General features: G+C 32.9%; 5 protein-coding genes and 1 long non-coding RNA gene across 15 annotated transcripts; 3 read left to right on the top strand and 3 right to left on the bottom strand.

Moving 5' to 3' along the window:
• The first annotated feature begins 252 nt into the window (after positions 1–252).
• LOC143303238 (uncharacterized) lies at positions 253–1,410 on the top strand. Its single transcript, XR_013059349.1, has 3 exons — positions 253–332; positions 1,073–1,243; positions 1,324–1,410. It is a non-coding gene; the product is annotated as an uncharacterized LOC143303238 (long non-coding RNA).
• A 519-nt stretch (positions 1,411–1,929) lies between these two features.
• LOC117157126 (uncharacterized) lies at positions 1,930–4,201 on the top strand. The gene is made up of 7 exons (XM_033334889.2): positions 1,930–2,018; positions 2,338–2,457; positions 2,612–2,926; positions 3,129–3,292; positions 3,373–3,531; positions 3,823–3,987; positions 4,053–4,201. Exons 1-7 carry the CDS (start codon positions 1,957–1,959, stop codon positions 4,199–4,201), a joined length of 1,134 nt encoding a protein of 377 aa, XP_033190780.2. The 5' UTR covers positions 1,930–1,956.
• Positions 4,187–7,068, bottom strand: GlyRS (glycine--tRNA ligase). The gene is made up of 4 exons (XM_033334775.2): positions 6,774–7,068; positions 4,878–6,558; positions 4,615–4,802; positions 4,187–4,505 (listed from the first exon to the last, which is right to left on the bottom strand). The coding sequence occupies exons 1-4, from the start codon at positions 7,014–7,016 to the stop codon at positions 4,392–4,394; spliced, it is 2,226 nt and encodes a 741-aa protein (XP_033190666.1). The 5' UTR covers positions 7,017–7,068; the 3' UTR covers positions 4,187–4,391.
• Positions 7,069–8,064: 996 nt separating this feature from the next.
• LOC117156990 (uncharacterized) lies at positions 8,065–21,057 on the bottom strand. 6 transcript variants are annotated; one of them, XM_033334587.2, is made up of 7 exons: positions 20,659–21,057; positions 19,078–19,628; positions 13,531–18,992; positions 12,604–13,465; positions 12,154–12,528; positions 10,449–12,062; positions 8,065–10,374 (listed from the first exon to the last, which is right to left on the bottom strand). In XM_033334587.2, exons 2-7 carry the CDS (start codon positions 19,475–19,477, stop codon positions 10,121–10,123), a joined length of 8,967 nt encoding a protein of 2,988 aa, XP_033190478.2. In that variant the 5' UTR covers positions 19,478–19,628; positions 20,659–21,057; the 3' UTR covers positions 8,065–10,120. The 6 variants fall into 6 exon arrangements, with proteins under 6 accessions (XP_033190478.2, XP_033190481.2, XP_033190477.2 ...); XM_033334590.2 differs by having other exon boundaries at positions 20,655–21,057; XM_033334586.2 differs by having other exon boundaries at positions 20,313–21,057.
• Positions 21,058–21,292: 235 nt separating this feature from the next.
• LOC117156995 (transcription elongation factor 1 homolog) lies at positions 21,293–22,612 on the bottom strand. 2 transcript variants are annotated; one of them, XM_076622100.1, is made up of 3 exons: positions 22,473–22,612; positions 21,999–22,186; positions 21,293–21,922 (listed from the first exon to the last, which is right to left on the bottom strand). In XM_076622100.1, exons 2-3 carry the CDS (start codon positions 22,112–22,114, stop codon positions 21,790–21,792), a joined length of 249 nt encoding a protein of 82 aa, XP_076478215.1. In that variant the 5' UTR covers positions 22,115–22,186; positions 22,473–22,612; the 3' UTR covers positions 21,293–21,789. The 2 variants fall into 2 exon arrangements, with proteins under 2 accessions (XP_076478215.1, XP_033190491.1); XM_033334600.2 differs by lacking the exon at positions 22,473–22,612 and having other exon boundaries at positions 21,999–22,231.
• Positions 22,285–23,713, top strand: PIG-P (phosphatidylinositol glycan anchor biosynthesis class P). 4 transcript variants are annotated; one of them, XM_076622099.1, is made up of 4 exons: positions 22,285–22,502; positions 22,592–22,720; positions 22,804–22,930; positions 23,039–23,171. In XM_076622099.1, exons 1-3 carry the CDS (start codon positions 22,486–22,488, stop codon positions 22,928–22,930), a joined length of 273 nt encoding a protein of 90 aa, XP_076478214.1. In that variant the 5' UTR covers positions 22,285–22,485; the 3' UTR covers positions 23,039–23,171. The 4 variants fall into 4 exon arrangements, with proteins under 4 accessions (XP_076478214.1, XP_076478212.1, XP_076478213.1 ...); XM_076622097.1 differs by lacking the exon at positions 23,039–23,171 and adding an exon at positions 23,581–23,713 and having other exon boundaries at positions 22,286–22,502; XM_076622098.1 differs by lacking the exon at positions 23,039–23,171 and adding an exon at positions 23,288–23,476 and having other exon boundaries at positions 22,286–22,502.
• Positions 23,714–23,715: the final 2 nt, after the last annotated feature.

The raw sequence follows: 23,715 nt of genomic DNA on the forward strand, positions 1-23,715 counted from the left end.
ACGTGAATATGTGTTAAGAGGAGAAAAATAGAACGATGTTGTTTTAACACAGATTCAAGCGTCGAAAGAGCTATGAACGACGTAGATCTTATTCCCCTGCCGTTTTCGTCATCATGTACCTTTTGTTTCATCTTAATAAAATGGATAAGTTCTTCGAAACGAGATTGGTCAAAAGTACACGAAATATTCTCCGTGAGAATAAAAAATGATAATGCACGGCAACCACGTATCCGGTATGTCACTCGCTGGACGGCTTGCAAACGAGTCGAGGAGAATCGATTCGACACGTTCTCCGGGAGGGTTGAATGAAGAAAGAGGAAGAAAACGGAACGGTAAGAGGACCCCACCCTTTTTGCGGCCTAGGGGCTCCACTGGTCCTTTTTCCTTTCTGAGAGCCACTGTGGATAATTGGAACCGCACCCACGAACTCGTGGTTCGAGTTCAGTCCTTGTAAATGTCTCGCTTTTTCTTTCTTGTCTCTCTTTCTCTATTCCATAGTCCTTCTCTGTATCGTAAAATACCTTAAAACAATGCATGCGCCAGCAACGGTCACCCAAATAGAAATTCTTTGTGCTGAAAGAGGCAAGAAATTTATTTCCGTCTTTCGCTCTAAGCTTTCCTAATAATACCTGCGCTTTGCCCGATACTCGATCGAATGGATATCATTTCGATGACGAACAAAAAACTGCTATCATCGCCTCCATGTTTCTATACCTCTGCCAAAAATCAATGAATGTGTACGTTTCTTCATTGTATCGCTCTATCTATCTATGCGAGATTCGATTAACAACACAGCAACGTTAATGTATTTTTTTCCATGGCTTATTAAAATTTCTTAAAATTTCCCTTTGATTAATCATTGAAGCAAATGCTATTATCAGATGGAAAGGGCGCTGATGATAATGACATTGAAAAGGAAAATTGTTCTATTTGCGTAATATGTAAAATAGACGTTCACTTATTTCATACTTAAAATAAAACATTTGCAAATCGTTATGCGTCATTTGGACATGGAAATGTAATAATTTAACCTTTTTTATACGAAATTTCTTAGCTTTTCTTTTCTTTTCAGAAAAATGTCTTTGACTACAGCAATATGTCGAAGATACGTATTGCGTTGCAGCGAATTAGAAAAATCGGAGACCCATATAACGAATCATATTTGTGCAAACCATTCGATCTGTTGCGATCTACCAGACAAATCAAATATAGATTCTCAAAGCACAGAGAAGTCGTGTATGAGGTAATATTATCCTAATAATATAACAAAATACGTAATGCATCGTAATGGATAGAGTGTGTCACGAATTCTTATTTCAACAGGGATAATATCTCTGTTTGTCAAAACAACTTATCGTCGACTTGTCACAATGCATCGACCGAATCCAATTCACTTTCCAATGAACAGGAGGACAATTCGATGTAACGTGCTTGACTAATATTCAAAAGTTAACGCTTGCTACAGATTCAATATTTTTAATTTTTCATCGTAAAAAAGCTACGATACGAAAGAGTCATCCGCATCGATCTGGAGGCCGCTCTCAGCGTGTTACAACATGCCAGAAGAATCAGATCCTCTGGTCAAAGAACTGCTTGAACAACTTTCCAGGTAATATTCCCATCGCGATAAAGAAACGCAAAGAACGAGAAAATGAAAAAAATTAGACAATATGGTTCACAGAACGCGATACACGAACGAGTCTCGCAGACATTGGGAAATGATGGTGCACTGCGAGAGGGCCGCGTTTCCAAGGGCGGCGTTGAATTTGCCTCTGCCCTCGAGGGAGGTACGTATATCACCGGAGGAAACCCGGCGAATTCAAAAGCCGAGAACTCAATTAACCCGAACGGCTAGAACTCAATTACGAATGTCGGTCGGTGAGAACGTGCGGTGGCTGGTAATTAAAAAGTTATTATGCCCAGGGCCGTTTCTACTGGCATTTGTACTCAACCGCGATGAAAAACTCACATCCCTACCAGAAACAAGTGAATCACGCTCTGCTCGTTACATTGGCCAAGTAAGAATCTTATAGTGATTTGATCAAACCGATTATATCGTTTATGTAATCTTTGATCGGCGAATTTAGACGCTTGTATAATCGATGCGGTTGGATTTGAAGAGTAAATTACTTCTTTTTCTACTATTCATATACAATAAATCTAAGCTTCATGAATTATAAAGTAAACCATCGATAATAGTAAATTATTATTGCAATTCGATGTTACTAAAAACTCAATTATCTCGCGCTTCAAGCAAAGTATAATGATAAAACAAAGAATACAGTATATAGAATTATCGAATATCCCTGATTCAAAAATATGTTTTCGATGCTATAGACTTCTGTATAGCCAAAAAAGCAAGAGGGGTATGAGCGTTTGGGCAGAATTGATTCGACTACAAACGTTTGATCGAATTGGCCGGAAGAATTTGATAACTCGTCTAGAACGACTCCTCTAGTAAGTCGATATACTATATATAACGGTAATCATATAAATTTTAAATTTAATTGCGTTTTTCAATTGCGTCGTGTTATTGCAAAACAACATGTACACAAAATTGTAAAATACGACAAAACTAAAACTTAGTCTATATGTATATCATACATTGTAGTAAACAGATTAGACTAGAATCTATTTGTCTGGAAGGTTTGTCGTTAACGCCAGACGAAGGTGTACGGCTACTATTGGCATTATACAACTCCCGTAAAACAATGAGACACGTATATTGTTGGAACGCGTTCGAGAAAATGGTAGGCCTCACGGTGGATCCTGGTCATCACGAACAATCAAGATTTTATACGGACAAAGAAATCAAGATATGCGACTGGTTTCGCGCCATCGGCTGCTTGGAGTTTCTCACCACTTTATCTGTAAACTACGCGTACATAGCGACACCCACGGGAGATCTACTCGTCAGTTTGGCCAAGTAATTAGATTCACTACTTAATCCCTTCTATTATTTTAATCGTCGCGATAGCACTCTAACAGTTAAAAATAATTTATTCATCTTGCCTACGTCATCTATTGTAATAGTTACGAATCGTTTGTTAAAACATGTAAATATAATATTACGTGTAACTAATGGTGTCATTAAAAAAACATGCACTTACCTTAAGATTCAATCGTAGGAAACTTGGAACAAATTGGCACTGGTTACAATTATTGTGTTCAGAAGAAGAAATTATACAAAAAGCAGAAGATGAATATGATATTGAAAAAGTCGTAATACCGGACAGCGCTTGGAGAGCAGCACATTTTTGGGCACCAGTACTGAAAGTACAATATGCTATTAGTATGACAGAATTTCATAATGATTAATAACATATCAAAAATTAGACGTACATAAATACATATATTTTTTTGTATTTTTAGTAGGAATACCACGATATGATGTCCATAAGAAATTTTTTACAAAACATACTCGAATCCATACTTTTGCACTATCAACGAGTATCGATTTGAAATTTCGACAGCCATGGTATCTCGATTGCACGATTAAAACACTTTGCACATGGTATTCGGATACTCTAGGTAATCGAAATAATGAAATTATTTATACTTAAAATAATTAAACATTTTTTATTTTTTTATCGTTTTAAATCACTTTTATCATCGCTATTTCAATTCGTAAACCGCAACTAAAATTTGGAGCGCGAATCATTGTACGCCGTCTACGAATAGTTCGTGGTACTAACTCTCTTTATCGATAAGTGATATTTCGATTATCGATATCAATTATACTATATGTATTTGAATTACTTTTCATGTTTCTATAATTTAATAATTATTATACGTTAGATAACCGTTATTACTATTATGTAGTATATTTATCCCTGCAATTATGGCACAATCGACAGAATTTGGATGATCAACTAAGACGACTCTTTATTTACTTACCATCACTTCGTGTTTTTGAATATATCGGCGAAATTCGAACATTGAAAACACTTTGTGCTATGTGCTGTCAAATACGATCTGGTCATTGCAGTAATTATTTTATATACATAATATAAATTAATATATATCGGTGTCTATCAGTCTTTGTTTTTCAGATGTTTATCGTGTTAATATGCAACTTCAAGATGTTAATGGTTTAGATAAAGAGAAATGGATAAAGAGCATAAGGTGTATGATGGCTTGTTTCAAATGCGATTTTGATAGAATGGGTGTTGAATTTAATATCGAGTTTTATTGTTGTTGATCAAAATTCATATATTCTTAATCAGAGTCACAAAAATCGAAATTTCTGTTTCATTAATGACATTTATATAATTATTTGTGCAAAATAACATACACGTTAACGTCTATAATATGCACATTATAAATGCAAAATAGAAATTACTATTATAGTAATTATTATTATAGCAAATAAGCTAGTCCTTTAATATATATTATTTTGTTTCCGTTGTTTCTTGTTGTTCGAATTTGGGATATTTTTCTTCAACCTCGGACCATGTAAGTTTACCATTAGATAGATCTCTTACTATATCTGGAATCTCGTCCAACTGTAATTCGAACAATAACTTAATTTTTGTAGACTTTGTATTTCTATTTGTATTTGTATTGTATATGTATTTCTATTTGTATTTTAAAAACTATGAAATGCCTACTCACATTTATTCTAACTTGTCCCATGCTGTCTCTTTCACGGAGTGTAGCAGTATGAGGTACTTTCAAAGTATCAAAATCTATGGTGATGCCAAATGGTATTGCAATTTCATCTGTCCGTGCGTATCTACGTCCGATACTACCAGAAGAATCATCGACTTTATGCGAAACGTCTACTTTAGTGAGATTCTGAGCTGTATGTGGAAAATAACGCTTAAGTAAGTATTTTTTCTAAAATATATCATATTTTGAAAAGTTAGAATACATACATAGTTGTTTCACAAATGGTACAAATTCATTGTTGCCACTGAGTGGTAACACTGAACACTTTAAAGGAGCTACGATTGGTGGCAAACTGAAATAAGTTCGTTTCTCATCTCCTTCTCTAACTTTGAAGTTGTGTTCAAAAATTGCATACATAATACGACCAATACCAAAAGATGGTTCAATTACATATGGAATCACTTCTTCTACATGTATAGTCTTTTTATATCTTTTTATTTCGATCATATCTTTTGTAATGAATACTGTGCTATCATCTGGAAGTGATATTTCAATTTGTCCATGTAAGTTAAGCTCACTTTCCATAGCACGAACATTACTTGTGCCTGAATTTTCCAAAGTCTCTAACACGAATTTACTATCTTTTTTGAACGTTTTTCCAATAATAACTTTATTTGGTACTATTTCAAGCTTTTCAACAGTTGCTGGTACTGGCAATTTTCTTTCTGCTACTAATTTTACTCCAGTAGCTCGTGCATGTTGCTCGAGATCATAACAAGAACGATCTGCACAACCAACACATTCTATCCAACCATAAGAAGTTAAACATTCTGCATCCCAACAATCACATGCATAATGAGCCATTTCATTTTGCATGTGTTGACGGAAACGCAATCTTTTTGGATCAATTCCAACTTTAATTAAAAATAAATAAATTCTACCCATAAAATATGCTAAGGTTTCATTCTTTATAATTTCATGTGACACAGCCTGATGTAAAGTCATATACTCTGCACCCTTTCCATCCATTTGATTCAGATCAGTATATAACAGTACACTTAAATCTTTAATATCATCAAATTTAGGATGATCTCTTTCATCAGGATGATAAAAGTATTCTATTTCTGCCATAGTAAATTCTCTTACTCTTAATAAACCAGATCTAGGAGAAATTTCATTACGGAATGCATTTCCAATTTGGGCTGCAGCAAATGGCAGCCTGTCTTGATTAAAACTAAGCAGTCGTTTAAAATTTACAAAAATACCTTGTGCAGTTTCTGGTCTTAAAAACCCTTTCACAAGCCCAGAAGGACCAATTTGAGTTCCAAACATCAAATTAAATTCCATTGGTTCTGTTAGATCATTCCCAGTAATAGGGGACTTTATATTGAATTTGGACATAACTTCCGCCATTTTTTCCTTAGTCATTCCATCTAATTTAGTAATAATATCTTCACATTCTCTGCTTACATTTTCATTAGTTTTTTTATCACTAATTACTTTTTTTAAATGTGATTTAATCAAATGATCCAATCTGAAACATTCTCCAGTTTTCACATCTTTCACCATTAAGTCGGCAAACCTTTCCACATGTCCAGATGCTTGGAGTACAGGTTCTGGTGTTAAAATAGAACAATCTACTTCTAACATTTGTTCTTCTAATATGAAGAAGCTTCTCCATGTATTTAGTAGATTTGTTTTAAATGCACAACCCATTGGGCCAAAATCAAATTGTCCACTAATTCCCCCATAAATAGCAAATGATTGGTCAAAGAAAAATCTACGTTTTAAAAGATCTTCCATCCTTGCCCTATCAAATAATATTGTTTGTGAAAAGGATAGTTCTTTCTCTTCCAATAACTTTTTTCTATGTTTAAGCTCAGCAACTGCTACTTTGATGTCCAATTCTGGAGCACCATTAGACTTGAGTTTTCGCACATAGTCACCCTTTAAGCATAAAAAATAATGATATTATAATACTAACATATAACACGTAAAGATATTAACATTAAATAAAATGCCATAATCAACAATATATTTTTTTCAATTACAAGTTCTACAACGATGAAGATTACATATCCATTATATAAATATATTAAAATCTATTACATGTGTAACTAAGTTTTTTGTTAATAACAATATATCAGCCATATGGAACTTACCTGTTCCTTAACACCATCCCGAAGAGGAGACAATATTTCTTCTATCTTTGGGTCTGCCATATCTTGTGTAATCTGTATTTTCAGTTTACGATTCTTTTTTGTTGTACCCCACTTACTGAAATCGGCCAACCTAACGGTGACAGTAAATCTCCGAAATATCTGTTTATAAACTGAGTTAGGCTCACATAGGTCACGTATAGCTCTTCTACAAAGATGCTGCAAGTTACAGGAGACAAACTGCATTTACGTTTCTTTTCACTTTAGCAATTTCCAAACACTTGATTGCGATATTGATGCCCTCTACTTCAAATAACCACGGATCTTAGTTTTACATAATACAGTACTGTTGGCGGTAAAATTGATGAAATTTAAAATTATATAGCATGTTCAAAATGAAGAAAATATATAAAATTAAATTTTAAGAACTTATTATCAAGTAACGTATAATTTTTTAATATTTCTAATATTTTAAATTATTTATAACTCAAACAAGCTACATACATATATTTATAATTTATAAATAATTAATATGTATTTCTAAATACTGCATAATATCCCTTTTTATACTTTTATGAGATGTAATGCCAATATAAATAAAAAACATTTTTTATCTATAACGATATTTTTATATTTTTTCATAAAGAATATATTTCAAAACAAATAACATTGTATAGAATGAAAAAAATAAAAAATACACAATATGACGCGCGTACGCAAATATAAGTTTATTGTTTTTTTTTTTTGTTAAATTAGTGTAGTGTTATCAAACTAACTTACTTGTTACAAAAAAATTATTTTTCTTAATTTCGAACGATTTTATTTTCTTTGTACACTGTAGCATGGTTTATAGAAAAATTACAATCAGAGAAAATGATTTATAAAAAAAAATATCAGATTTTCTCCTATAAAATGAATTATTAATTATAACTTTTCAATAAACCCAGCTTATGTGTGACACATTAAATCACATAATATGCATAGAGAAAAGTATGTAATCAAGAAAGTTTTGTTCGTGTTACCACAAGGATATTAAAACTTTTATAGGTAAATTAATTCCTTAATTACAACCTTAACCTTTTTGACATATAAGTATGTATTAAGATTTTTATCCTACGCATCTACATGCATGTGTTAATTTCAAGTCAAACAGTTGGTCAGAGACGCAAAGGGAAACGTACAAACAATTATATATATATAGTATATATATATTATATATATATATATATAATATATATAATATATATGCTTCAATTTCTTTGCATAACAATACTACAATCAAAAACAATCTTGATCAGTGTAAACAATTTATTTTACATAAGAGCAATACTCTGACATCAAAAAAGCGATAATAATGGATAATGTATAGTAATAAATAAAGTATGAAATGTAAATAATGGGTATTTACAAGTATGTAAATGGCAAAGAAGCTATAACAGAGACAAAATAATTGTTTCATCTTTCGTACATATAATCTCGTATGTATTTGCAATAGATTCTGTCGCTTGTTTGCAAAAATACATCTCACGTTAATATTCGCGTCATGTCAATCCTGTACACTTAAAACCTAGAAAACGTACAACCACAACACGTACGTACTAACATGTAAGATCCCAATGTATTTCTCGCGTAGCAATCAGGTGACAGATTCAATGAGAAATACATACTAATAGTATTCAGCATGAATGTTTATTTTCTATAATAATTCACCTATAGTATTTAGAGGGAGCACCATGATAAACATGCATACGGCTTTATATCCCCTTTGGAAAATTGATTAAAAATCTCGTGTTTATACTTCGAATTAACTTACGTTAACATAAATGCACAATTTTAATTCAGTATTCCGACATCCGCGATCATTATTCGTTTCTACCAATTTTATGCAAGAATCAAAGTTGAACTTTGATTTCAAATAAAAATATACAAGCAAAAATGTTACACGAGAATATGACAAAATATCACAGTTCCGAGCTTGAGAAGTCGCTTCTGAGAATCATGGCTCTCCCTATTCTTCTTTTATTCATATTCCAAAACAGTCATGAACTGTAAGACATTCTAGTTAACAACAATCCTACATTCTACTATGAGATTATCTATTTCAGAAATTGTAACGTTTAATAGTAATACATAGTCATATACAACTTGCTAAGGACGCTGTAAACTGTATACTGGCTGCTAAATGTTCCAAGTGAATACTGTACGTATAATGTATGTAAAAAGTCAGAGGTGATACATAGATTCAGAGCATGTGGTATAAATGAAGCCTAATTTTATCGTTTAGAGATTAATTATTGAAATGACGGAAACCGAAATAACGATGCGCAGCCTATAATATATTTTTAGGGAGAAGTGATGAATAATGTAATAATATATAATAAAAAATATCATTATTATGTATGATGTATATAATAGTTTCGTCGAAATATTAAAAGTATTAAATTCTAAGATTACACATATAAATATATTACTATCAAAAAGATATTAATAAGTTTTTAAATAGGTTTTTAAATAATATCATTTTATAAATAATATGTAAATATCCATCACTCTCCACAAATTAACTAAAACGAAAAACTAAAATATATAAAATGGAAGATGGAATGCTGGCATATAAGTTTTATGAATATGAGTTTACTCTTACAATTTATACTTTTCTGAGTATTGCATTTAATCAAAATGAATTCCTTGCATTTTTCAGTGCAGAATATAAAAGTGTGATCAATGTAGCATTTATGCACAAAGCTAAATGATAGTGTACAGCATTCCTTTCTTCTTTATATTACTCGTTTAGAATGTACAAAATTATTTCTCATTCAATATTCCTAGCATTTCATTCAAAATAAAAATTAGGAAATAAAAAATAGATAACAAGGATGCTCCCTATGTTGAAAATATTTCCTTATTTCTTAATAAATTCTCAATAAATTCATAAAATCATAATAATGATATATGTCAATATGCTAGAAAAAACACAGACGCTTCCTTGAGACTATGGAATATCAAATTGAGAAATTATTTGTACTCATAACCAGATATTACTTAGTCGAATAGACGCATCGTAAAACGGCATGACAGTCAAGGCTAAATATTTTGAACATTTCAACAAATTGCACAGTTCAAAGTTAATTGAGATTATCTCATCTTCCTCGACATAAACACAGCACGTAAAAGTAGCTGCGTAAATTTATTATCTTAATACAATACTTGTGACTAAATATTTACATCAATGCGTTTTACAGCTTCAGTCTATTAAGCTTCTGAATCGCGACAGCCTTTGAACTTTCGCAATATGCGACATTTTATGAAATTATTAAACTAATCATTTATCATAATACCACTTAAGTGTCCTACTGAGCAGGTGGCTGTGGCTCGCTGGGCATATTGGGATTTGGATATGGTGACAAAAATGAATAATTCGGATAAGGCGGTGGTGGATGAGGAAATGGAGGATAATAATTAGGTGGATGTGAAGAAGGGGGTGCATAACCTCTGTGTATATAAGGATCTGCTGGTGGAGGAGGACCATGAAACGCTGTATACATACGAGCATATTCCGTGTTGTAACTCGGGCCACCGTATGCTGGATATCCAGGGGCAGCTACTTTAAAAATTTAGTTTCAACATATATTCCTTTCATAAATAAATACATGCGAAAATAGCAAAATTTCAACTTACCACCTGGTGGATAAGTTGCTGATGAACCGGGCGCTGGAGGATAATGCTGTGAATATGGATCATACGGTCCCGGTGGATAAGGTCCAGGATAACGACTACTCGTAGGATGACTAAACGCAGTGGGTATGTGCGTTTCATCTCTAGTAGGAGTAGTCGCCACCGTTGTAGTTACCATCGCTTCTGCACCTTTCGTTTCTATAGTGTTGGCTGATGTTTTGGCAGTAGTATTAGATACTTGCGAATATGCAGGAGGCACATTCATCATTGCCCTCTCTTCTATAGGTTTTCCTACATCTGGTTGACTCTTAGAGGTATCCATTGGTAATCTAGGATTTGCTGCATGAGGTGGAACACCAGGGAAATATGTACCATAAGGAGTGGACAACGATCGAGATCGAGGATCATTATAATCGTAATATCGTGGATACTGAGCATAAGGATAACCTTGTGGAACATTAAGAGGTTCACTTTGTATACAAGTTTCACGCATACTTGGTTCCGCTGTTTTTGGAGATGTTATAGTATTTGTTCCAGTACATATGGATGTAGCAGAAGAACCAATAGTTGAATCTGTTATACCTTTAGGAACTTCCGTAGCTCGTAATGTAGGTGTCGCTGGTACTTGCATAGTCGATGATGTTGATTGTTGCGTTAACAATGGCGGTAATGAGCCAGATGATGTTGGTTGTGTTGCAACTTGTGGTGCAACTTGTGGTGCAACTTGCGGTGATGCTTGAGGTATTTGTGATGGTCCTTGCGATGATAACTGGGAAGGTACTTGGGGTGGTATTTGTGTTGGTAACTGTGGTGGTATCTGAGGTAATACTTGTGACTGTACTTGCGGAGATACTTGTAATGGCATTTGAGATTGCATTTGTGATGGTACTTGCGACTGTATTTGAGGTGGTATCGGCGAAGGATCTTCAATTATAATTTCATCATTGGACGCATCTCTTTTTTCTTGTTGAGTTTGAAAAGCATGCCCGTAATTTGTTAATGTATCTGTTGTTTTTATGATCTCCTTTTCAATTGAAGGAGAACACTGTTTATCAATTTTTGATGTCAATTCCGTTTCTGTTTGATCGTGTTGTGTTTGAACACTTTGTGCAGTTACAGAATCCGAAGTATATACTTGACTATTTTCTTCAGATGACTTTTGTAAAGCAATATCGGTATCTGAACTGGTTACACGATTATGATTAGGATTATAATCTGTATTCGAACTTACTTCCGCAACCACATCCTCTAATCTGACTTCTTCCACTCTTTGTTCAGTTCTAACTTGTCCATCTGAGGAGTTTGAATTTTCACCTAGTGTGGAATGATCTACCGGTTCCTGCTTTATTTTTGGTAACCTTGATAGAGAAACTTGATTGGTTAAATTAACTTGACTCAAATAAGGTTTGGCAGTTGCAGTAACGACAGGTTTTGGTCTCTTTAAAGTTTCTTTGTCAGCAAATGGCCTATAATTAGGCCCGTTTCCTGGTTTATTAATCGAACGACCACTTGCTTGATTACTTGAAGAAGATTTCGGTATGATAGAAATAGCTGAATTATTTCTCAATGGAAATCCGACTTCTGGTTTTGAATTCCTTTGTGCCATTGACGATACACCTATAAATATTTCAATATAAATAATATAAATTTCAAAAATTAAAAAGGACAGGACAACTATTTTAATGAAATCATTTAATTATTAATATACCTTTCTTAGGTTCTTCTTCTCGCTTTTGTTGATTTAGTTTAAGAGCCGTTCGAATAGCAATAATTTTACCAGATTCTAATTGCATATAAATGCCTTTGGGACTTTTCAGTACCATTACTCGTTGACCAGCTTTCAATACAATACTTCCCTTATCGGGTGAATTGGTGGGAATAACAACATCTAAAGGTAATGTCATTTCTTGTGCACTCATTCCCTGCCTTTGCCATACTTCCGCTGGTATCCACCGACTTCCTGTTACACTACGCGAACCTATACCTTCAGCACCACGTTGCTGCATTGGTCTAACTGAGGCAACTGGTTTAGAAGTAGTACTACTATCACCACCTCGAATTGCTCGAATTTGTAATCCACCTGCTGCAATAACTTAGTATAAGAAACCCGATGTAAATATGCATATTTTACACATCTGAATTTTAGAATTAATCGTACCCCGTGTTGCAGTATTTCCAGGAACATAATTATAACTGGGCCTGGAACAGTTGGCAGCCATTTTTTCAAGTTCGTAACCACGACGAGCTAGTCGCTTTTCTGCTTGACTAAGTTTCTTATCTTTTCTATCAACTAAAAGACTTTCATGGTGGAAAGGCTGTTTCGTTAATAAAGAAGAATGGCGTTCTAATACACGATGCATCACTTCATCAGAATAACTATCTTTCGTTTGAGAAAAATCTTGTACTTGACTATCTTCTTCCCAATCCCAAGACAATGTAGTTGCTTCTTTTAATGAAAGATGAGCATCTGGATTGCATTGATCAACCACACGATCTGCCATTCCTTGCTTACTAATTTGTCTGTCATATATTTTTCTTTCTAAACAATTGTCAGTGACCAAACGGTAAACAAAACAAGGTTTCTGTTGTCCATATCTATACACTCTACAAACAGCCTGTGTATCATGACAAGGATTCCAAGAAGCATCGAATACAATGGCACGGTTAGCGCCAACAAGATTAATACCAAGAGAACCAGCACGCGTTGAAACAAGAAAAAGATGAATTTTTGGATTATTATTAAATTCATTAATAAGTTTTTCTCTTTCTAAGGCGCTAGTACTGCCATCGAGACGATAATAATTTACATTTTTAATCCAAGCATCTGTTTGCCCATCAGGATACTTCAAACTATTTCTAGCTAAAAAATCTTCAATGAGATTCAATGTAAATAACGATTGAGAAAATGCTAAAACGCGGTCACCAAGTTTAATTGCTTCTTCCAAAATACAAAAGAAAATTGTCATTTTTGCAGAAGCATCCATTAATCCTGGTACATAGCCCTTCATTAATTCTGTTGCCTGCAAATACAAAGTTTAATTAGTTATAATTTAATAAGCATTATTTTCATGCTTTTTATATTTACCCAATCATATGGAATACCAGGGTCTTCTTTTCCTCCTGGAGAACTTTTACAATCCTTTTCTTCATCTTTTGTAAGAATTTCATCATCTGACTTCTCTTCTTTATCTTTATCTAATAAGTCTTCTTTTTCTTTTTCATCTTCTTTCACTAAATCATTTTGATTTAGACGGGGACTATGCAATGAATTAAGATTTTGTACAGATCTAGACACTGAAGTCTGACAATTTGATTCAGAACCATAACCTGAACTTGTAGAACTTGAACTATTTTGATGAATTGGTTGACTTTGCACACCAACACTTGATGTCATTTCCTTATTATTTTTGTTCTTCTCTGAAGATCCTGAGCTTTGAATGTGAGTAGTGGTTTGCTGGGACTTCGAATCCTCTGAGCGCGTATTAATATCCGAATTATGATTATTACTATAATCATAAGACTGATTTTGATAATTTTGTGACGGAAAGTAATTACTTTGATATCGATTCACATTAGGATTTACATCCCGATAATAAGGATCATTACATTGATCAGATTGAAATGGTTGAGAATAATTTCTTTGCCAATAAGGATCCTCTGAACTCTTCATTTGACTTACTTGATTTGAATGTGCTCCATCTGTTGAATAATTTGGTACAACAGTATTCTGAGACGACGTTTGATTTATTGAATAATTATTTGTAGGATTGGTAGAGGAACTACCACTTTGACGATCTGTTGAAAATTCATGGGATGTGTTGGCTGTTGGTGTATAAGTTTGAGTTTGTTGTTGATTATCTGGTCTGGAATACAATTGATCACTTTGATTGATAGAACTCGGTGTTTGCTGATTTTGAGAATATGGAAGAGCTTGATTCTGAGATTGTGATATCTGTCCTTGTTGAGAAGAACTGTACCTATGAGTTGGAGTTGATGGTATTGATGTTGGACCTTGATGATTAGACCCATAGGCATGATTTGCATTTGATGGAGTTCCCGTTTGGCTTTGCATATTAGGTGGATAAGATTGATTTTGTGGTGTTGATGGAGATACAAGATGTGAATATCCATGCATAGTACCTTGTGCACTAGGAACTGACCCTTGCTGATCTTGAGCATATCCATGTGTTTGAGTAGGATTTGAAGCTGATTGGCCAGTGGGATACGAAGATGAATTTTGTGATACATTCATCTGATTTTGAGCTGCTGTAGAATATCCACGCATTTGATTTTGTGGAATTGATGTTTGATTTGATGAATTTGTTATATATGGATGAGGTTGATTCTGTGGCATAGTGTTCGGAGATTGTTGACTAAAATTGAGTGATGTTTGTGGTGAAGGGTTTGGATTTACTTGAGTAGGATAATTGTGGGGTTGATTTGATATTGGAATATTTTGTGACTGTGAGCCACCATAAGTATGAGAAGAACTTTGCAAAGGAAGATTTTGATTCTGTTGATTGGGTGAAAAGCCACGATTTTGACCAGATGTACTCTGCCCTTGTTGATTTGCAAGATATGCAGCAGTTGGTGTTTGAGATGATGAATTTTGACTTTGTTGATTTGTGTCATATCCTAATGTAGAATTTTGTAATGGTTGACCTTCATTTCGTGAATATATGGTATTTGTTTGCCCTGCTGCAGGATTATAATTTTGAGTCTGATTTGGTGTATATGAAGAATAATCAGGTAATGGCATATTTGCAGATTGGTTTGGCATTTGCGATTGAAAAGAAGACTGATTTGGAACTTGAGAATAATTATTAGATCCTTGATTTATATTTGATCCATAATTACGTCCATGATCTTGATAAGGATAAGATTGACGTGGAAACATCCCAGATACTTCATAATTATTCCCTTGATTTTGATCTGAACGAAATTCTGAATTGGAAGTAGCAGTTGAATACCTTTGAGAATGATTATTTGTAGACTGCTCACTGTTTGGTATATAATTTTGTGATTGATTAGGATAATTTTGTGGTGCATTATATCCTGGAGTTTGTGAATATGTTTGAAATGATTGATTTCCATATCTTTGTGATCCTTGATTATTGTAAAATTCATTGTATTCTCCATGGTTATTTTCATTTCTATAATATGTGTTTTGATCACTTGATCTATAATTCTGATAACCATGAGGATAAGAATTTTGAGATATAGAATTTGAATACCCTGAATTATTCATTGGCATAGGAGGATAATTAGAATAATTGTTTTGTTTTGGAGTAGTATGTGAATTATCATTTTCTACATTATCAGTATTAGATGATGAAGAGGAATTAGGTTGAACACTAGCTGCTGGTTTATTTTTTATAGTTGTATTTGTTTTCTTTCCTTTCTTGGATTCCCCTTTTGGTTGGCGTGCTTTAGAACGTTTACCTCCTGGAGTAGATTTTTCACCAATTGTTTCCTCTAAATCTAAATCATCTTCTTCATTAGCCTGTCGTTTACGTAGAAAGTGATACAGGATATCAGGATGGTTCCAAATTTTACAGCATACTGCAAAAGCTTTCAATGGATTAGGTACAGCACGTGTTTTAACTACTTGATTCATAAAGGTATCATATAGTTTACGTTGATGTGATGTCATCCGAACAAGAAGAATGTATTCTTCTTTACGTGGTAAGGAAACTTGCAATACAGAATGAGATCTTCTTTGTACAAAACCTTCTAACAAGGCATGTAACACATGTGCACGGTATCTCATTAAACGTATGTCTTGTGGTGTTGAATCAATACACTGCCCATTCTGAATTGGTCGTTCAAACATATTACAAAATTCACTTTTAGTTCCCAAATAATTAGGTCTTACAAAATCAACCATACACCAATATTCCAAAAGATTATTTTGTAATGGATAACCAGTTAATACAATTCTACGTTTTGTGCGCATTTGTTTCAAAGCCATACTAATGCTAGCATGGGAATTTTTTATTCTATGACCCTCATCACATATGACTAAATCAGGCCCTGGATTAACTAAAGCTGTATGCATTTCATCTAATAATCCTTTGTTCTTGTCTTCTTCCTCAACATCAACAGTATCTTTGAAAGGTTGTCCACGTTTCCTTTTTGCTTTGTTTGGCTTTTTTAAAGACAATTGTCTGTATAGTTCATATCCAATCAACAAAACACCACCTCCTACTTGCCAATCTTGAATTACCTTGGCTCTTGCTGTCATAGTTTTATGAGAATCATTTAAAATATGTAAACGAAAATGCCGCGGTCTCATTTCCATACCAATAGGCGAATCTACACTAAATGGAGTTTTAACTTTCTCAATTTCCTTTTTCTCTTCATTCGATATTTCTTCTTTTGTTGTACAAGTACTTTCCTCCTTTTTAACTATTTCTTCTGGCTCTTTCTTTACATTAACTTCTGCATTCATAGAAGATAAAGTATTTTTAAAACAATCTTTTCTTGATTCTTGATCTGATTCTTGAGTTGATCGGTTTGTATAATTAGAGAAAGTATTAGTAGAATTGTCAAAATTAGGATATATGGACCCAGAGTGATGACTATCTACACCATGATACAAAGTGCTAGGATTTCGAGTTTCAATACCTGGATATATAGGAGCTTGTGGCCGATTCTCTAAACCAGGATATATATTATTAGAATTCTGATTTTCCATACCAAATTTTGTATCTGACATGTTTGACCTTTGTTGCATGCCATGACAATTTACTTCTGATTTTATTGATTCAAAAGTAGACATTGGATTAGGATTTGTATTATACAATGCATTTTGTGAAATATCTCCGTGATAATTTTCATTTATGTGTACTTGCGAATTTGATATATTTTTATTCAACATATTATCTTGTACATAACCAGGCATCATATTGTGAGTTTCATATCCTGGATGAATATACGGATTTTCTGGCATAATATTCATAGGTTGGGACGTATTTTCTTGTCCAAAACGATGAGCTGATTCTGTGCTAATAGGCCTTGAAATATTTGACATACTTGACATATTTGACATGTCACTTTGATTCCCGCTTTCATCCTTAACTTCTTGTTTAAGCTCAATAACAGATTCTGATTTAATACCAGAACTTTTACCATACTTTTCCGGAGCATTAGGATCCTCATATGGTAACCACATATTAAATTCTGCTAACCAATTTTGCAGTGTATTAATGGGCATAATACAGAGGACTGTTTTAGAAGTGGTACAACGAAAAAAAATATCGCAAAAACTAGCAACTTGAAGTGTTTTTCCTAAACCCATACTGTGAGCAAGGATACAACCAAAACCAGAACTAGTTTTGAATCTTTCAATACTTTCAACAATATTATCATAAAGAAAACGAATACCACCAATCTGATGAGGTTTAATAATACGAGCTACCTGTGGAGCTAAAAATACATTAGGTTCTGTTTCAGGATGACCGACATTTATTAACACTCTACCATGTTCATCTGGAATGTTATATCTATCATTAGTATGCATGCCAGAATTGGATGGATCATCTTCGTTGTCTGTTTCTTCTTCACCACTTGGGTCACTTAAAACTATACAATCATCATCTGAACTTTCGCTAGAGCTAGATATTGTAACTACATCTTTGCCTTTAGCTGTTTTTTGAGACTTTGGCCCAGTTGATATCTTTTTAGCAGCATGTATTTGTTTCTCACGTAAAGTTTCTTCAGCTTCTATATCTGAGATTTCAGAATCTGAGTAATATTCAGATCTATCCATAGGTTCCTTTTTAGGAACTACAGGAGATATGCTAACAGAAGGAGTCATCATTCGAATTCTTTGTTGTAACATATTGGGACCACTAGGTCGATTTGCAATTCGCGAAATTGATGTTTGTGCTCCTTGGTAAATACCTCTACCTTTTTGCCATCGGGAGCCTTCTACCGATCTTCTTTGTATTTGATTTGTTTGTATACCAGAAGTAGTCTGAGATCCAGTGCCAGATCCAGAATTTACTTTAAGGAGCACCGTGTTTGGCAAACGAACTGGTCCAGATGGAGATGATTGTGAAATAGTAGTACCTGCTTGATTTTGTTTTCCTTGTAAAAGACTAATTACTCTTGTTTTTGCTTTCATATTTTGCCTAGTTATTGCCATATGTCGTTGAACTTCACGAATTAGTCTTTGTTGTTCTTGTACCCTTCGAAGACGTTCCATCTCTTGCCGCTGAGCTGACAAAGTAGCTTCATCAAGTTGAGTTTCATCCATAACTTCTCGAATATTTCTTCTCATGTTTGCTAATTTCTTTTCTGCTTTTGTTTCACATTCTGACGCAGATCCTTCAGTTCCATCATCTTTTTTCTGCTTCTTCTTAGCTGTATCAGAATGTTCTGAATCAGCATGCCTCTTATTACTCTCTGTTCCTTCCTCCTCCATGACATGACCTTCATGTTTGTCATTTTCATGTCCTATGCTTCCTTCATCATCTGTATCTTTTGAAATTGGTTTTCCAAGTAAGTCTGCTTCAGACACTTCCTGACCCTCTATTGGGGCTCCTTTTAAAGAATTTAAGGATTATTAATACTATAATATTAGAGTTCAAAAAAATTACAAATGTAAAATCCATAGTATCATACAAACCTTCTAATGGCAAAGTATCCAATATATTAACTGGTTCTTCATCATCCTCTTCAGCTTGAGAATGATGTTGCCTTTCTGATTCTGCTCGTACACCAATTTGTGAATCAATTGTCTCATCTAAATCCATGTCGTCCCCTGATCCTTCTGAACGTATTTCTTCTATTTCTTCTGACTGCAATGTATCATTTTTCTTGTCATGTTCTCCATCAGATGTTTCACCGCTAGATTCCTCTGAACTTTCATCATTTCCTGTTTGAGGCTCTACATTATTCATGTTTGTGTTTGTTACAGTTTCATTCGACATTATCGTTTCATTAGGCTTAGGGCCTGGGCGAGGAGTCACGCGTTCTATAGTGACATCCCCAATACGTGTTAAAAAACTGTCCAAACTATTTGACATGATGTGTAAAGTCCATTAAGTCACAATATATTTTACTAAAATTTTATGTGAAATCATGGAATGTCTTGTCACTTTCATTCCTGCATCACACTACCAAATAAGTTGTCATATCACTTACATTATTTATCCATAATTTTATTTTCTTTTATGCCTGCAATAAGAAATGTATTCCTTCATAAGTTCATTTTCATAAAACGATAATGATCTGTTACATTTATAAATCACTTATAAAATAAACTATAACAATAAAAGCAGTTCTAACTAAATTTACACAAATTAACATGTAAATAAGAAAAACTAAAGACTAACATTAGAAACACAAAGTACACGACACAAAACAAAAATATTGCACTTCATATGCGTTTAATATAAATTAGATTTGACAATTTATTAAATTCTCAACGTTAAAACACAGTATATAATAATTAAAAGTAAATAATAGTTCATTGCATATTTATGGAATACATTGCTATATCACATACAATTGTGTTTCAAATAATACAGCTATGCAGTAATACAGTTGTATTTCATACAAAAGTGAAATATATAAAACAATATTCACTTTGTTGTATACAAAGCGACACAAATAAACACATTCAATTAATATTAAGATTAAAATATCTAAACATTAGGACAGAAATTGATAATTATAATTTTACATTTAGAGAAATGTTTACATGGAAGATTGTATGTGTTACATATTATTGAAATTCCCTTATAAACACTTAAAAACAAAATGTTTCAAAACGGTATATAAACCATACATTGTATTATAAACACTTAGAATTAAACACACTTGTTGAAAAAATCAGTTTAGTCACATTCTCGAGCTTACGTATAAACTCTAACAGCAACGATTTGGACGATACTCTTTAATGAGAAGATCATAGCGGAAGCACAATTTAGTCTGTGACAACGTAACTGAGGAAATCGAAGTAAGATATTCATAATGTTCCACGTAATTTGGATTAGGAGCTGTCAAACAGGGAAAATGAAAGCAGCCCAGAATGTTTGTTTTTGGTTGAACCGATTCGGTTCGGACGATTAATACTAGGAAGTCGCGTCGTTTAGCAACCGGCGTCAACACGAATCTCACACGCATCGAATTCTACTTGTGATCCGCAGTTACGACTGCTTAATTAGCTGTTAATTGCGGATTAAAAATAATGACACACACATACACACGTCCGATGGACGCCATAGCGTCGTTGTTCGCCGCTCGACGATTACGGTTCTCCGCAATGTCCGAAGATCAGCGAACAAGCCTTGTCACTTGGGTTAATGTACGCATCGTTTCAACCCCGTCATTTGAGTTATTTTCATCTAGAATGCATAGTGAAGCCACGAGGATTCACTCTGCGACCGAAACTTCACTTAAGCTCGCACGCGTCGCTCTCAAGCTTTCCGCGGCATTTTTTTTTCACACACTTTTTCTAACAAGTATATTCCACTCGGTGGAACGCCATCTTGACTGCGCTATGAGACACATCCGCTGCATATTTGCGAGGGAACGACATCGCAACTTTATTTCACGTTTAGTTTTTTCCTCATTCTCTTACATTTCACTAATCCTTTTAATAAACAATAAACTTTATACTTCGAATAATTGTCACCAAAAAAATATTCATCTAACTGCATAAAAACATTAATGTGATTAGCCTTGTATTTTTTTTATTATTCAGATTTTCATGCTTATAAGAAATACTATTCAGTAACTTTAATGACAGCATATTTAAATCAAATACATTTAAGTAATTTCAGTATATTCAAATTTAATGAATGATTTAGTTTAAACTCATTAATACTCATAAAAAGTTATAGCAAAGACTATTTTATTCACATTGTCATTACCTTACAACTTCTTAATTTTTATAATATAAACATACAGTAAAAACATTACGTGTCTTCTTTTCATATAAATATTCGTAGGTTATAGCAGTCATATAATATTTTTGTCATTTTTAATGTAAACATTCATATCCTTAATTATTAAGTACAAGAAGCTCATATATATATATATATATATATATGATTATACAAATATCATATATAATTAAAAATAATACGATATAATACTTAATATACTACATATGGGATATATATATCGAGTTTTGTTACTTTAAACCAATGAAATATTAAATTTACGAAATTAAATGTCTTTTCATTGATTCATAGAATATATGTATAGCATTAAGTTGTTGCTTATGCATTGCACATGATGTGATATCCATTTATACTAAAGTGCTGACAATTTACATTTAAAAGAAATAAATAATACTATTAGCATTGACCTGATGCAAAGATAGTAAAATTTAGTTTGCACTTTCACACGCATCAATCCAATCATTATACACATCTAAAGGTTCTGAAAGTAAATTGATCGTGGTTTGAAAGTCTTCTAAGCAGACTCTGCAAGTAATTCTAGCTGTGTTCCTCGACTTATCCCTGCAAATAAAAAGAGAAATCAGTAAAATTGAAAATTAAGTAGTATAAGAATTGTCGATAAATGAATTATGCGTACATCTTAACCTCACATGATTTTTCGTGATTGCAAAACGGACAATTAAATTGTGTATCTAGCGGTTGAATAGCTTTCTTTTTACTTGGTGGCTTCCTTTTACTTTTTCTTCGGCCCATTACGTTTGAAGTGTATCAAATTATACTGATTCACCAATTTGTATTAAGCTTTGCTACTATTTGTGTTGTAAACTGTTGCGTATAATGACCGAACACAGAGTATAACGCCATGTGATTCAAGAAAAATTACTATATATTACTAGGTTTGTATATACATACATATAAAATACGTTATATAACTTTGAATATGTATCGCATAACCAATTTGAGAATTATAATCTCATTTCGTGCAAAGTAATTAAATTATTAAATTATTATAGAACGAGTTATAAAATTAATGACTAAGTATCATATGTAAAAAATTAAATATAAAGGAATTTACACTATAGGAAACATACGTGAATTAAATAATAATTACCGCTATTGCTGTAATGAGTACTTTCAGTGTGTATCCTTTAAAATAAGTAATTTCACAACATCTTATGTAATTTGTAAAACATTGCACGTAATTACAAAAATAACCTTAATTTTGTACAGAAATTTATCAATACCTTTCCCATCAAAAAGGGAAGCAGAAATTGCTTATCAAGTACTAATAGTTGATAAAGAGCCCTCAAGAGGTAGTATTACAAAGAAATTGACGCTAGATAATAATTTATTACAAATGTAAGTTTTCCCATATGTATTATAATAGCATAAGCTTAAATATATGCATATTTCATTGTACTAATCTATAATACTTTTTATAGATTAATTTGTGGAACCGAAGCACGAAAAGTTAGAGTGGCATTAACATCATTTTTTGATAGTTTAATTTTAGTAACAGAAACTATGCAACTTCTTGGTCCACCTGTACCAACTTACAATTATTATTAAGTAAATATTCATTGTTAAAATTATTTCCATAGCATAACATATATAAAATGGAACATACCCCAGCTCCATATGGACCAAGATCTGTTTATGGATATGCTTTATACATAGGTTCAAATATGCTATTCCTTTTATTCCTGGTATGGGCCTTAATACCAGATCAAATTTTACATAATTTAGGACTAACATATTGGCCTTCTAAATACTGGGCTGTAGCAATACCAATTTGGGCTTTAACTGCCCTTGCTACATTTGCATTTATTATTTACCCAGCTATAAACTTATCTATGACTCCAGATATTAATGATATCACCACTATTACAGATAAACATTCACGTCCTAAAAAAGAAATTGTTCCAGGTGGTATACCCTCTGTGTATGATATTCCAATAACAGAAGTTTGTAGGAAGTTGTATTTAGCAAAAAGAAGTAACAATAAGTGACATTAAAAATTTATATATTTTGTTAAAGGTGTTAAATAAGATGTAATAATCTATGAAATAAATTTGAAATAATATAATGTAAAAAATTTTAATATTTTACAATATATTCTGGGAGTTAATATTTTGAGAAATTTAGTTTAATAATTTTGCAACTATAATGTTAAATTTTTATTTAGTATTACTTTAGTATTACTTTAGTATTACTTACAGGAAATTGGTCCATTACATTAAACTGATTATGTATTTCATACATTGAGCAATGTGATATCAGTAATCTTATATGGACTGAGTGAGGCAAAAAATTATATAGTTGTTAACTGTACTTTCTACATGTACATACCGAAA

The sequence above is a fragment of the Bombus vancouverensis genome, chromosome 10, assembly GCF_051014615.1.
Source record: "Bombus vancouverensis nearcticus chromosome 10, iyBomVanc1_principal, whole genome shotgun sequence".
Lineage (NCBI taxonomy): Eukaryota > Metazoa > Arthropoda > Insecta > Hymenoptera > Apidae > Bombus > Bombus vancouverensis.

What these genes read in the sequence shown, in the direction of transcription:
- LOC117156995 (XM_076622100.1), bottom strand. Translation starts at nt 22,114, where the DNA reads ATGGGCCGAAGAAAAAGTAAAAGGAAGCCACCAAGTAAAAAGAAAGCT. An exon ending in AAATCATGTGAGGTTAAGAT is followed by an intron (nt 21,923 to 21,998) that starts GTACGCATAATT and finishes TTTTATTTGCAG; the next exon opens with GGATAAGTCGAGGAACACAG.
- LOC117156990 (XM_033334587.2), bottom strand. Translation starts at nt 19,477, where the DNA reads ATGTCAAATAGTTTGGACAGTTTTTTAACACGTATTGGGGATGTCACT. An exon ending in AGAAGAAGAACCTAAGAAAG is followed by an intron (nt 12,063 to 12,153) that starts GTATATTAATAA and finishes AAATATTTATAG; the next exon opens with GTGTATCGTCAATGGCACAA. An exon ending in AGCAACTTATCCACCAGGTG is followed by an intron (nt 10,375 to 10,448) that starts GTAAGTTGAAAT and finishes AAATTTTTAAAG; the next exon opens with TAGCTGCCCCTGGATATCCA.
- PIG-P (XM_076622096.1), top strand. Translation starts at nt 22,978, where the DNA reads ATGGAACATACCCCAGCTCCATATGGACCAAGATCTGTTTATGGATAT.
- LOC117157126 (XM_033334889.2), top strand. Translation starts at nt 1,957, where the DNA reads ATGAAAAACTCACATCCCTACCAGAAACAAGTGAATCACGCTCTGCTC. An exon ending in CTACTCGTCAGTTTGGCCAA is followed by an intron (nt 2,927 to 3,128) that starts GTAATTAGATTC and finishes ATTCAATCGTAG; the next exon opens with GAAACTTGGAACAAATTGGC. An exon ending in GAAAGTACAATATGCTATTA is followed by an intron (nt 3,293 to 3,372) that starts GTATGACAGAAT and finishes TTGTATTTTTAG; the next exon opens with TAGGAATACCACGATATGAT.
- GlyRS (XM_033334775.2), bottom strand. Translation starts at nt 7,016, where the DNA reads ATGCAGTTTGTCTCCTGTAACTTGCAGCATCTTTGTAGAAGAGCTATA. An exon ending in GGGATGGTGTTAAGGAACAG is followed by an intron (nt 6,559 to 6,773) that starts GTAAGTTCCATA and finishes TTATGCTTAAAG; the next exon opens with GGTGACTATGTGCGAAAACT. An exon ending in TGGGACAAGTTAGAATAAAT is followed by an intron (nt 4,506 to 4,614) that starts GTGAGTAGGCAT and finishes TTCGAATTACAG; the next exon opens with TTGGACGAGATTCCAGATAT.